This window comes from Thunnus maccoyii, chromosome 22 (genome assembly GCF_910596095.1).
Source record: "Thunnus maccoyii chromosome 22, fThuMac1.1, whole genome shotgun sequence".
NCBI classification, from domain to species: Eukaryota; Metazoa; Chordata; class Actinopteri; order Scombriformes; family Scombridae; genus Thunnus; species Thunnus maccoyii.
In genome coordinates, this window is record NC_056554.1 from 12,871,327 (window position 1) to 12,885,932 (window position 14,606).

Below are 14,606 nucleotides of genomic sequence, written 5' to 3' on the forward strand. Positions count from 1 at the left end.
TGTGTGTGTGTGTGTGTGTGTGTGTGTGTGTGTGTGTGTGTGCCAATAACAGGCCTTGTCTCCCTCATCCTCCCCTCTGTCGCTGGCGCACCACGCAGTTCTTTTTCAAGAGCGATGACTCGTTTTGAGATTGTGATGAAACTTTTAATTTATCAAAGCCTCTTGTGTGTCTGTGATTCATCGCAGACACGGAGGGTGGACGGTGGTGGGGGGGTGGTGGTGGTGGTGGTGGGGTGATGGGGGGGGGATGGGGGGGGGTGGGGAGGAGGGGGGGGGGTGGCCAGCACACGTCAGAACAGGCGTTAAACATGATGTGTGCTTTGTTGTTGGGGTCTTAACACGGTGGGCCAGTCCACGACCCCTGCACATCAACTTATTAACAACATAAGAAGAACTGATTTGGGGGAAAAACTTGAATGTAGGTGATGGAAAACATCTCTAGTTCCACCGACTGGTTCTGTCTCTTATTTCGGTTTTGGGCCGCCCAGTTTGTCCTCCATTTTACCAGCCTGTTGTTTTGGTGGAGGTTGCCTCTCATAGAGCTGCAGAGGGCACATTGATGTCACCAACTCTGTTGTTGCTGCCCTAAGCCGTACTTTTTTTTTTTTTTTTTTTTTTTTTTCCAAAACAGCAGAGCATCTGCTGCCAACTACTCCACATTCCTGGTTTCCATGGATGCCAAGCCAAGCCCCTGTGCTCAATGTATGGAAAATATGATCCACAATGCCACAGGGGTAGGGGTCATAGGTCAAACAATAGGAAGTGTAGTTTCTTGTTGCTCTGTGGTGTCACACAAATGATGCTGTCATAGCGGAGGCAAGCTTTTTTAGTTAGTCACTTGTGTTTTGGCCACACATGAGATAAATCACATCCGCTGTATTTTGCGTTTTTTGGCCCTTTTCTGCTAATGTGCAAGTCGCACAGAGCGCAAGATCAACTTGTCTTGGCTCTTGGCCTTGTTTACATTCAGCAGATTCTCTCTCTATATGCCACAAATTCAAAGGATGTTGACGTGTATTCAGGAAACTGGTGCAGCGCTTCATTTTGTCATCTTGCAGTATGTGGTGACCGCTGTAGCATGCCACTCAGGCTCAGCCTTGCTAATACTCAACTTGTTTCTTGGTTGTTTTAGACTGAGAACTCCAATGGGGCTTTCACACCACCTTCAACAGGGACTGCGCGTGAAATTGAAAATGATTTGGGGGAAATTACCTCAAAAAGGTCACTGGTGTAGTGTTACTGCTCTCTTGGGGTACTTTTTTGGCCTTACTGTTTCCTAATGCCTCCCATGATTCTGTTGCAGCGAGCAGAATTATGGGAATTACGTGCTGGGCTGAGAGCTAACAGACCGTGGAGAGTATGGCGTTTTAGACATGGGCAGGTTCGCTGGTGCGTGGAGCGGCATGCGAAAACACCACGATACGACAGTTTACACGTGGGGAGGGGGGGGAGATGAGGGGGCACGCAGTCAGTCACGCTGAGGGGGATCTGAAAGACAAGGAAACCATGAAATGTGAACATGGGAGAGATGTGTTTGAAGTTACCCCTACCACCACCACAGCCACCACTACCACCTCCACTCAACCACTCCCCGACCCATACCAACCTCCCTTCCCCTTACCTCCTCCCTCCTTCTCTCCCTCCCTCTATCCCATCTGGCTGGCTCCACCACGCTCTCTTGGCCGGGGGGTTGTGGAGAGTTCAGTAGCGGTTCTTGCTAACGATGCCCCCCATCCCACCCACTCACACACACACACACACACACACACACACACCCTCATGCGTACACATACACCCTCCTCTTCACAGACCAACTGCTGCTCTGATAGTTGGGCCCCTCTGGCTGCCCCTCACTGGGGAGAAAGCTCAACCGACACCTTCCTCTTCCCACATGCTCCTCGCCGCTGGCTCACCGGCTGGAACACCGAGGCCCCCCACATTCCGCCCTACAGGCGCTCCCCTTAACCCCTCGCACACACTCACGCACGATCACTGTTAAACATATAGTAAACAATTAATTCTGGTTGATCGCAACTTTCATTTGATATTTTTTTGGCCATCAGTAATGATAATTTTGCATCCATGTAAATTGCTGAGATCCGGGAAGACAATGACATCACTAAAAAGAAGCGCAAAGAAGAAACCCGAGCAGTCAGGTGGTCAGACGGGTCAAACTTATTTTGAAGAGAAAATGAAGGTGAACAGTAAAATTATTAACCAGCCTGTCCCATCCCCAGAGCGTACAGACCGACTTCCTGGTTCAGTTTTGATTTGCAGCGCTTATTGTAGCTGTGTGCACATACTGGTTTCCTGTGCAACTCCTGCAATCCAGTGCATTTCAGGTGTTTTTCACCGTCGGTTTCACTGCCAAATAAAGTGATTTAGATAATGTGTGCTCGTTTACAACCTGCCATCTGACCACTCTTGTGTCTTTGCTCCATCTGATTTTTTCTGTGTCAACAGCTCTGTGTTCCCAGATCTCAGCAATTACATTAATGAGTACAATTATATCATAACTGATAGAAAACGATGGACAAAATTATGAAAATAAGACCAAAGTTGTGATCAACTGGATTTATCCATCGATGCTGAGAGTACAGGGAAAGCAGAGTTAACTTAGCTGTGCTCAAGCATCAAAATGTACAAATGTCAGCTCTTTACATTCATATTGAAATGTGAAAGCAAATTAAGTGGCACTAAAAGAGTATTAAAAATGTAATTCGCCATGATCAGAACTTTAATCCTCAATTAGCATAGGTATCGGAGCAAATAATTTATTTCAGAGCCAAATAAAGAGTTGGTTGCATGCATTTTCTTTTTAAACAACTGCATCATATCAATAAATTTGGGGTTAGATTTTTAAGGATTTTCCTTTGTACAACATCCTCCATGGAGGATGTTTAAAAAAAAAAAGCCTTGCTATTGAATCTTAATGGTTATTTGTCTGCCAGCACAAGTACCAGTTTCAATGTGGAATAAACAGATTGGTCAACGGCTGGTTCATGGCCTTGAGCTAGCGCACCAGCCAAACTCTTCTACCGTCCTGCCTTATGCAAGGCCACATTAGGAGTGATGTTCCCAGTGCCTGATTGTCCATTTAAATTCAATGGATTACTAACTAATGGTTTCTAAGGTCGTAAAAGTCATCCATGTTTTTTAAATGCTAATGGAAAGTGTCTCAAAGTCAAATAGTAAAACTTCTTGCAGTTTTGAACTGGTACCAAAACTCAAGCAGCCACCATGGTAAGATGATCAAATCTGAAGATTATCCAATGTTAATTAGTTTCAAAAGGGAAACTGTGCAGAGAAACGGAAACTAATATGCAAGTTAGTGCTATTTCTACTTTGAAAGAGCAAAATTCCCAGAATCAAAAGCAGACAGTGTTTACTTTTGTCTCACATTTGTCATTCGATATGGAATACAAATTGAATCAGTGCATGGCTAAAAGTATGCCTCTGTTTCCCCCAGCTTGTCACTGAAGAGTCGTTATATGAAAGCCAATGCGTTTGGTATAGTGTGTTTTATGTTTACTTGAGTCTAGTTAGTAATTTGTCCTGCACCAGCTGAGCACCTGTTCATGCTATGCGGTTTTGTAGTGCCACAAGCGCAAGTAGATGAACACTTCTTAGGCCAACCAACATGTTTGTTTGCACAGAACATCCTGTTGCTGAGAGGTGTGGGAACAGGGCTGTTGTTTATTTAGATTTTGCTTAGGGTCCTGGTCACATTTGTTTGTGTGCCTATGAGTTATAGAGAAGGATGCATGCGTATCCACACATCTAAACAAATTAGAAAGAGATACAAGTGTTTTTTTCTGCGTGTCGTACGTGTTTGTGCACACATTTCTGTTTGTGTATGATTAAATCCAGCGCATTAAAAGCGTGTTTAAAGCTGCCTGTCACAGTCAGACAGTGTGTCGTGCAGTCTCTCTGCTTTTGCAGTGGCTGTGTGCGTCACAGGGAGATAAAGAAAAATAGCGAGGGGGTGTCATACGCATTTTCCTGTCCGCGGCGCAAGCATCAGATGAGATGGTGAAATTTTTAGCCTTAGCACTGTCTCTCAGTGTGTCCGCCCACTTGTAGCAGGCTGGCGCTTGCCATAAGGGATTTCCTGCACAACATCTATCGCTCAGCAAATGTGAGTGACAATGAAGGCCTGTTTCAATACAGAGTGGCAAAAATATTGCAAGCCTGGCGAGACAGGATTGTGCATACTTGTTTTTAGCCACAGATAATCATGAACTGGTTGTGCCAGTTCACTAAAGACTATGTGCCAATGCCTGCACTAAGTACGTCATTAATAGACACTTAGTTCTTCCTTTTTCTTTTTTTTTTGACTATACTTAATTCCACCTGTACCCTCAATCTCACTGCTTTTGATGTTAGTTTTGATGTCATTTACAAGTGGGCCCATCCATGTTGAACTACTTTGTTTATGCCTGTGTTTCTCTCGTGTATGTACAGTGCTGTGTACACATACATGTTTGTTTGTCTGAGTGTTCATGCATGGTTGTGTGTTTGTCTGTGCGCTGGTTGTTTTTTATGTGTGTTAGTGTTTGCCTGGGCTCCTGTCTGTCTGACGGTGCAGTGTGTCTGACTGTTCCTGTTTCAAATCCCCCCCCCCCCCCCCCCCCCCCACCCCCCTCCCTCCCTCCTCTTCCTCTCTCTTTTCTGTCTCTTGCTCTCTCACTAACCCTCACTCTCTTTCTCTCTCTCCCTTATTCTATCACCCTTTCACTCTCCCTCATCCTCACCCTCTCTCTCTCTCTCTCTCTCTCTCTCTCTCTCTCTCTCTCTCTCTCTCTCTCTCTCTCTCTCTCCCTCCTCTTCCCTCTGCAATAACAGTGCTGACCTAGTTTCTGCCTGTTCAGGGCTGCCTGTGGAATTTTACAGCGGCCTGCCTTCCTGGCTGCCTTGCTGCCTTGAAAACGCAGGCAGAAAAGCATGACTGAGGATTTTTCTTCTCGTCACATCATTATGGCCTTATACTGTCTCCATTCTCCTCACCAATCTGCAGACCCAAACAAATAGCCCCATTTTAAATAAGTAATAACAGAAAATTGCCTATCGCATGTGATACTGCAGCTATAATATGTATGGAGAAATTGCAGGACGACTGCATCCGCTACCATGGCAGTTGAATTAGAATGGAAATGAGAATAGCCTGTCGCTCATCTCCTACAGCTTAGCTGAGATTGTACCGGATGCAGAGGGCGGAAAAACACCCCTTCTCTGTGCACATGCATGCAATCTCCCTCCCTTCTCCTCTTCCCCTCTTTCCTTGCCTCCTGCCTTTGCCTTCACAAATAAATGGTTAGAGTCATGCCCAGCAAACACTAGCCACTGCCAGGAATGGCTAACAAGGCTCTTGCTCAAATAGCAAGAGAGCGGGACTATTTTTATGTGCATTAGGGCCATGGATCTAAGTCAACACACTATTCTGAGGAAATCTTGATTAAATCTGAACGCCTTCCAATTAGGCATAGGGAACGTTGTGTCACAGCCGAGAGAGATGGATCTCTGGAATGCCTTTCTGAAGGCTTGGCTGTGGCACGCTGAAATCTAAACCAGCACTGCCGCAGATTCATTCCTTCCCCCTACCCTCTCCCTCCGTTCACTCACCATTCCTGGCTGAGCTGTTAGAGTTCAGCATTGCTGGGGCATTTAGTTTTCTCTGCAGTTTCCCTAAAGTGTTCCATGATCGTCATGGACTGCGACTGCAAAAGCTCCGAGTGTAATGTTAATTCTTTGCTTTATGTTGATGTAAATGTACGTGTTGGATGTTTGTCTTACGTTGTTCACAATGCTGATTCGTTCTTTCTGATTTCTCTTCCAGATTTCGGGGGCTGGTCATGGTGTCCGGTGAGAAGGTGTGGGACCCCCTCCATGCGGGCCTTATTCAGTCACGTCTGAGTGAACAACACCTGGCTGCTGGACTAACTCCCCTCTGCAACCTCACACATACTGCAACTAAGGACACCACGTGCCACCAGAGTCAGCAGTTGTCAACTTTGTCTTCCCCGCTGCTGTCATTAGTGGCTCCAGACACTCTTCACCCATTCAAGGCCTTCTCACCGTTACACACTCCTGTCAATTTCTGCGGCTCAAACAAGATCAAAGGGCTACACAAACCAGTCCGCTGTCTTGGAGTGGCCTCTCAGCCTGAAGAAGAGGAGGAGGAAGGGGAAGCTGAGCAGCTTGAGATGAAGGGTAAAAGGCATGGAGGCCGGGGAGAGGCCATGATGGAGGACAGGCTGGAGGACATGGCTGATGGACCTAAAAATGCAAAAATCACCCTAAGCTTCCCACTTAGTGCTGGACCCCTCCCAGCCTCTCTGACATCTCCAAACCACTGTCGTAGCTCCTCTTCGTCCTCCCCTTCCCCCCACCGACGACGGCCATCCTCTAAGAGCTCAGATGAAGGTTCACTGTGGAAACTGGATGCTACCATGGACGTAAAGCACAGACCTTTTAAGGCCCAGAGGCACGACAGCTCTCCGTCCTCTTCACCCTCCTCCTCCTCATCTCCCATGACTGTTCATTCACTTATCAGGAAGGATATAAAATCCCCGCCTCCTCTGAAGTGCTCTAAACTCAATCCAGAGACTCAGTTTCACAAGTCGCCCCCAAGATCCTCCAGCGGGTCTTTAGGGGGCTGTTATGGTGGAGATGGATGGGATGAAAGGCACAGGGTGACCAACGGTACAGCCTCACCCTCTCAAACTGCCCAGATCCTCTTCAGTCTGGGCACGTCAGCCTATCAGAGAGGCGGGGATGCAGAGAGGAGGGAGAAAATAACAGGAAGACCAGCTGGGAAGGTGGGAAGCCCTCATGGACCAAGTCTCCACCCACCCACCCTCCACCTCCCTCCCCCACTACCACCACCACCTCCTCCCCCATCTGAGGGTCTTACTGCCCCCCCACATTCGTCCTCTTACTCCCCTACTGACAGCCTGAAGCCCGAGCTGATCTGTGGGGTGTGCCATCGGCTCTTCAGCTCAGCCTCCTCGCTGACAGTCCACATGCGGCTGCATCGTGGCAGCCGCGCCCTCAGCTGCCGTTTCTGTGGCAAAGTCTTCATCCACAGCAAGAGACTGCAATCCCACGAGGCCTCCTGCAGGGTGCCAGGCCTACCCTCCAACAGCCCTCCTTCTCTCAGTGTGCAGCCAAAGGAGGAGCCGCTGGAGGAGGGTGAGGTGAGAGTGGAGGGGGGGATGATTGTGGGAGAAACAGACATCAGTAAGGCGCGGCCAGGGAAGAAAGCGCGGAGCCTACTGGCACGAATCCAAGGTGATGATGCAGCAGCCACAGAGCTACTGGCAAGTGATGAGAACCATTTTGTGAAGGTGGTAGACGGCAATGTCATTTACTTCTGCTCTGTGTGTGAGCGTTCCTACATGACCTTATCCAGCCTCAAGCGTCACTCTAATGTGCACTCATGGCGCCGCAAATATCCATGCCATTATTGCGACAAGGTCTTTGCCCTGGCTGAGTACCGCACAAAGCATGAGGTGTGGCACACAGGAGAACGGCGCTACCAGTGCATCTTCTGCTGGGATGCCTTCGCTACCTACTACAATCTCAAAACACACCAGAAGGCCATTCATGGCATTAATCCCAGCCTCATCTCCAGCGAAAAGACAGCTAATGGGGGTTATAAGCAGAAGGCTAACGCCCTCAAGCTCTACCGCCTTCTCCCCATGCGCTCCCAGAAGAGACCCTACAAGACCTACAGTGACAGTTTGCATAATTGCCTGCTTATGCCACCAACTGAAACATCTTCCGTGTCCCTGCCCGGCCTTGGCTGCGCTCTGGGACCTGAAGACCTACAAAGCCTCATCAGTGGGGCCCACCCTCAGAGTGTAAAGCCTGACCCAGATGCCTTCCCCGATGGATTCCCTGTTTCTGTGGCTGCTGAGCACGGGGACCTCTCCCCACTAACACCCCACCCCCAAACGGACATGCCCCAAGTTAGAAAACATGAGAGTGAGGCCCTAGAGTTAGAGCAGGGTAGAAGCAGTGGCAGCTTCAAAATGTCTAGTAGCGGCAAAACCAAAACTCCTAAGACTGGGAGTGGCACAGACACAAGCATGCCTTCTGTGATAACATATGGCCATACAAAACCCTCTGTCATAGTTCATGGAACAGCAGTGTCATCCTCTGTTATTGTGCATAGCAACCAAGTCTCCTCTGGAAGTGAAAAAAGCCCAGTGAACAGCTTGTCCCCTGAAACCAGCAACAGTCAGACGTCACATAAGGGCATTCCCAGATCAATCAAAAAACAAAGAGATAGTGCAGACAACCATAAAAAGAGATCCAGAGACTGTTCAGATACAACAGAGGAGGGCTCAAGAGGTAGACATGACGCAGAGACAAGCAGATCATTTCACAAATCACGAAAGTCCCATGGCAAGAGCGAGCTCTCTAACTCAAAGCAGCTCTCAACATCCGTAGGGTCACAGGGCAAAGAGGCAGGGCCGCTGTGCCAGATTACTGTACGTATTGGTGAGGAAGCCATAGTAAAGCGCAGCATCTCTGAGACAGACCTTAGGAGAGACAAAGGCCTTTCCCCCCCAAAAACCAAGAGAAGTGAAACATCATCTTTGCGGGAGGCCAAGGAACTCCGTCACTCTCACTCCCACCATCACCATAAACACCGCGTCCACCACAGAGCCAGCCTGGAATCAGAGGCTGATGACAAAGAAGTAGATTGTGAGGAGGAGGAGGAGGAGGAGGAGGAGGAGGAGGAGGAGGAGGAAGAGGAGGAGGAGGTTGTGAAAAAGAGCTCCAAATCCTCTGATGAAGTGAGGGAATACTACTTCCGTCGAGAGGTGCGTGAGCAAGAGAGTGACCATGACACGGAGGACAATTTATGGCGGCCTTACTATTCATACAAGCCTAAGAGAAAGGCCCAAGCACATCTGCAGAGGGTCAAGAGCTGGCAGAGGAAACTGAAGTACAAGCGCTCCATCCGGCTGAAGAGGAGAGCAGAGAGGCTTAAAAACCGTGTGAATAAAGAGACAGAGAAATCACAAGATGAGGAAGAGGATGGGAAGATTGATGAGGCTGAAAAACTGTCTAAAGCTAACACGGAAAAGAGAGAGGGAAAAAAGAAAGATTATCTCTGTGCCTCTTTAAAGGACAAAAACAAAGAAGCAGAAAAACATGTTAAGGAGGCCTGTCATGAGGTTTCCACCCCTCCTCTGCACTCTCCAAAGCCTCCTCTGTCTACCTCAGTGGCTCCTACGGGAATAAAGAGGCGGCCGTGGACTAATGGGAATGCAGCAGAGTGTGGTACATGTGGCCGCTGGTTCTCAAGCCCCAGGAAGCGAGACAAACACGAGCTGAGCCATCTGCTGGAGTTTGTATGTCTCTTCTGCCGAGCCACTTTCCCCTCAAGGGATAAATTGGAAGATCACCAGAGAGCCCAGCATCCCAAGCCTACTGAGTCACCCTCTGTGCCCCCTAAAGTAGCCCTTGGCGAACAAGTAGAAGGGGCCGGGGTCAAGTCTGTGCCGGAGATAGCAAAGTATGATGAAGAAAAAGGGGGGCAACTGGGCTTACTAGGGAGAAATTCTAGTCCAAGTCGCCTAAGCAGAAGAGCATTATCACGGCACACCTGTCCACAGTGTCATAAGGTGTGCAAGACGTCTTCAGCATTAACCCGCCATATCCGACGCCATGAGTTAAGCAGTTCCCCAGAGAGAGAAAAGGAAGATAAAGACTCAGAGCAAAAAACAACAGAGACAGTTGTTAAAACTGTTAGCAGAGACCAAGAGACTGAAAATGGACAGGTTCCCAGTGCTCTCTCTGTTTCAGTTATCAGCTATTCAACACCAGACCCGCCCAGTGACTGTTTGGCATCACAGCAGCATGAGGACCATCTCAGTGAACCGACAGATGAACATCAGATGTCAGAATCCAGCGATAAACCTGAACCGACAGAGCTCACACATCCAGCTCCTGAGAGAGAGCCGAGCCCAAAAATTGCAGACCCTCCATCAGAAATCCCAGTTAACCTTACACCCACCAAACCCGAATTCACGCCTGCCGCGCCCTCTACTCTCCAGAGTGTGTTAGTCATGAATGGATCTGAATGTCTGGACTACCGCACCCCCAGCAAAAAGAACTTAGACAGCCAGATCCACAGAATACCCAGCCCTGTGCACATCGTGGCATCCACCAACACCTCTCCAAATATGCCCATGACATCACAGACCAGAATAACCACTGCTGCTCCTCCTGTTTCCATGACAACGGTTCCCAGCTCTGAGGGGGGATTCATGAAACGGGATGGGGTCATTATGGACAGAGAGAGGCAGGGTGGCAGTGGTGTATTTCTGCATACAGGTTATGAGGAACCACCGCTGGTCCAAGATCTCAGAGTCCAGTCAATGTCCAGGAGCCCCTCTCCCAACGAAGCACAAGACCTGACCATGTCCTCTATACTAGCGAGAGAGAGGGAGATAGAGAGGCAAAGAGAGAAAGAGAGGGAGCTCGAGAGACAGAGAGAAAGGGAGAGGGACAAAGAAATGGCAAAAGAAAGAGAAAAAGAGATTGAGAGGGCTCAGCAGATGAGTAGAGTTGCACATGCCCCAGAGGACCAGATTGCTCTGTTGGTCCCCAAAGAGGAGCCCTTGAGCCCTGTGCCGTCCCCCCAGCATATCCCCACTCAAACCACTATGAATGGACCCTCCTCACACAGGCACACTCCTAAGTCCCCCTGCCGGTCCCCCACAGCTATTGGACTCTTAGCTCAAGCCAACCGTCAGGTTCACTCCAGTTCACAAGGACTCGACAGACTCACACTGCCCACTGGAGCAGCTGGTGTTGGTGACCGCCCCTCTGCCCATGCTCTGCTTCTCCCCCGAGCCCCTCAACCACCTGAGCCAGAGCACCAGGACATTGTTTCTTCCAGAGATCCCCAGCAGGGGGAGACCACCCCAGTGGGCTTCCCTGCCCAGGACTATCCCCTACCCCTCATCGTGCCAGACAGTTACCACTCTGGTAAGAAGCAGGAGGAAAACCTGCTCATGTCCTCCTATCCTGCTGCAGCTCATCCCTTCGGCCCGCTGGGAAAGGTCATGGTCCCTAACGGCGGGGACTTGGCCAAGCTGCCATTCTATCCAGACCCTTACCAGCTGCTCTATGGGCCTCAGCTTCTGGCCTACCCTTATAACCTGGCGGCTCTTCCTGTGGCTCTGAATATGATGGCACCTGGGGGAGACAAGGTAGAGCCTCTGCCCTTCCTCCCCGCCATCTTCAACTACGCCGCCACTGCTGGGCCTTACATGGGCGCAGCACCTCACCCCCTTGTGGCCAATCCCAGCCTCTACAGCAGCAGCAGCGGCAGCGGCAAGAAGCAGCGAGACAGCAGCAGCAGCAAACCATAGGACCCAGAAGCACTACAAGGAATATATTTCAAAGGGGACTGCCTGGCCTGTTTAGGATGGGAGCGGGAGGGGTGCGTGATCACTGGGTCACTGAGTACACTCGCACAGTACCCCTGCCTCTCTTTTATTCAGTAGAGATCAGAGCTAGGCATTTAATCAGGAGAGGGTGTGAAGGGAGGAGAAGGAGCAAAGAAACGGGGAGGAAAGGCTGATATTATAGTGACGTATCATTACTCCCCTCTCTTTACTCTCCGCTCACCTTTCTCCATGTCTCCTGTTTTGCTGTAGTGTGTCGTAGTTCTAGAGCTTGATTAATCGTCCTCTCTGACCCATTATATTATCTATAATATAAGAATAAGAACTGCTAACAGGGCGTGTGTTGTGTGAAAAATTAGTTCAGTCTGCTTCCCTTTATAGTCGCCCCATAATGAGGATAAACGCTCTTCTGGGAAGGTTTTTGTGGGCAAGGATAAGGGATGAGAGTCCTTACTCGACACAGTTGGAGGTGGAGCATTAAGCAACTCAAAACCTGTGTGTGTTTGTATGAGCGAATGAGAATACAGGTGTCTCCTGTTGTCAAACTGTCCATGAAGGTTATATATGAGCATGTACATGCACAGTATGTAGGGATTGGTGCATGCAGAGGTGGGCGTATGCAGGTATTACTGCATATGGGTGAAAGTGTGTGTGTGTGTGTGTGTGTTTGTATGTGTGTGTGTGTGTGTGTGTGTGTTACTGTAGGCGTGTGCTTTGAGTGATGGTGTATACGCATGAATGGTTAGATCATTCCGTGTGAGACGCACACAGCATTCCTGCTCTAGTTGGAATAGCTACTGTAGGTCAGTGTGTAGAAGTGCATTTAGAAGTGATTCCTCATATCCAAATCATTAAGAAGTCAAAGCTATAGCTAGACGCGAGTCTATGACAATGACAGATCATCTGAGCTTCTAATGTCTCAACTAACCTGGCGACTTTGTGGTCAGATGACACTGTAGGATATGTATAGCATTCACCATAGTTTATACCTTATGTGCACAAAATAGAGAAGTAGTGGTCACTTAAAGGGGACACTTGTAGCTGCTTTGGATATGTAGCTGGCCACTGGGTAAGGATTGCAGGCTGGTAGACCATTGCACTTCCGTTGTTCATCTCATTTCCTTCACATGAAAAAGGAAAAGAATAAAAACCAGTCAGCCTTCATCTTGAGTAGCTTTTTCCTCTTTGATTGGAGGAGGAAAAGGCTCAATTTCCTAAGCCAGGAAGAAGAAAGCGACAGCAAGGAAGGAAAAAAAAAATGGATTCAGGGTATTGAGTTATTTCTGGATATGGAAAGAAATATATGGGCACAAAACTGTAGGTCTCTGAGTCAGAACCCCCTACGGAAAAGGACTTTGGGGACAAAAACATCCCTCTTGACAACCAAGAGGAGATTGGAAATGGTCCGAACTATTTCCCTTCCTTCCCTGTGTCATTTGCTAAGAGGTAGAAAAAGGCTGTGTTTAGCAGCCCAAGTGGTGGCCGGAAATCCCCGGATGCCCTCCTGGGGCTTTGTTGTTATGTGTTATCTCTATATGTTTGTTTTGTTCGACTATGTTGTTGTTTATGTTGTTTAGCCCTCTTACCAGATGGAAGTGGCTTCAGTGAAAAAGGGGGAGTAAACTTAAAAACATGAATGTAAATTTAGTCATGAGGTTAATGAAGTACAGCTGCATTAATGGTAGAGTTGGTTTCAGTTCCTTTTTGTTTCTGTTTTGACACAAATAACCTGTTAAAGAACCGTATAACGTCTGGTATGCATATATACAGTAGTCCTAGGAACATGTCAGTAAACTTGGGTTCTGTATCCACAAAGCATGAGCAACACTTGCTTCCTAACCGTTTATATCCTCAGCAAATCTGGCATTGTGCGCACAGCTTTTGTTTCCGTTTCCTTCTATATTTTCTGGCCTCTTTAATCTTCCATATCTCTGTTAATATTTTTTTATTAATCATAGACCGCAGTTTGGAAAAAAAAATTCCACAAAACTTGCTGCCACATTTAAGTCTCACAGTCACTATTTGGGAGCTGTTCAGTTCTCCCTCCCTCCCTCAAGCATACACTCGCGCACTGCATCTCCTCTGAATGAAGTACATATGTGTCAGTTCGTGTGCACGTGTGTGTGTATGTGTGTGCGTGCGTGTGTGTGTGCGATGGTACTGAGGCGCCTTTTGGTCCGAGCAGGAGTGTAAACACACAGCGTGACTGACTGCAGGGGTGCAGAAGCATCCCTTTGGGTGTGGTTACAAGCCTTTTTTTTTTGCGTGTGTGTGCGTACGTGCTGTGTGTACGAGAGTGAGTGACTGTGTGAATAAGAAAACCAAAATAAATCTGCCTAAGCAGCATATCCCTTGGCAGTATACGGGCCACCTGTTATTATTTTTGTTCTTTGACACTTTTTCTGTGGGTTAGTTTCAGTGTAAAAAAGCCTTGCTGTCTCCAATACACTATGTCAAGCCATTCCTGTAGATGGACATGTTTGTGTTTTTTGGACCATTTCTTATGCCATAGTTTGCCATCACGGTTATCATACAGACCAAAAGCATGCAAATCGACGTATTGTAGTGACTGGACTGGAATCTGGTGGTAATATACAACTATTTACTGTATGTTTTAGTTTAAATGAATGTGCCTCTGCTTTGATATTTAAATAATTATCTATAGTAAGATGTGGATCTGCCAGATTTCAACTGTTAAGGTGCCTTGTTATGGCATAAGAAATTTGATTAGTAAACAAACGTTTTCTTGAGAAATGACAATATGATTTGGAGATAGATCTCATGGCTTTGTTTGCTATGAAGCTGTTCATAGATGTAGAGGTGTGGCTAAACTGTTTTGGTATCGTGTACATGTCTAGGATAATACTGTGCCATATAGAGCCCACAAAATATGTTAATGTTATTTTTAAAAGATGTTTTAATGTTGCCTGATGACTTTGTCTTTAGATTTGATACAAAGGCTTGTAGCCACAGCTCTCCCAAAGTCTGTAGTCTCCTTTTCCAAACATTCTTCTTGTTCTCTCTCTCTCTATCTTTCTCTCTCTCTCTCTCTCCCCTTGTTTCCGTCTCCCTTTCTTTCTCTTTGCTGCAATCAAACAAAATAAAGTATTAACCTGATGACCCAATGAAAAATAAGTTCTAGTCTGGTCTCATGTGTTTTTTAAATGTCTTTATTAA

At 47.7% G+C, this 14,606-nt stretch overlaps 1 protein-coding gene across 6 annotated transcripts in view; it reads left to right on the forward strand.

The window, feature by feature from the left end:
* zbtb4 (zinc finger and BTB domain containing 4) overlaps positions 1-14,564 on the forward strand; it is a 20,435-nt gene extending 5,871 nt beyond the window's left edge. For all 6 annotated transcript variants that reach the window (XM_042401593.1, XM_042401594.1, XM_042401599.1 and 3 more), the window contains one exon: positions 5,837-14,564. In XM_042401593.1, the coding sequence (XP_042257527.1) occupies positions 5,837-11,393 (5,557 nt within the window). In that variant the 3' untranslated portion in view covers positions 11,394-14,564. The remainder of the gene's footprint in view (positions 1-5,836) is intronic.
* The last annotated feature ends 42 nt before the right edge of the window (positions 14,565-14,606 follow it).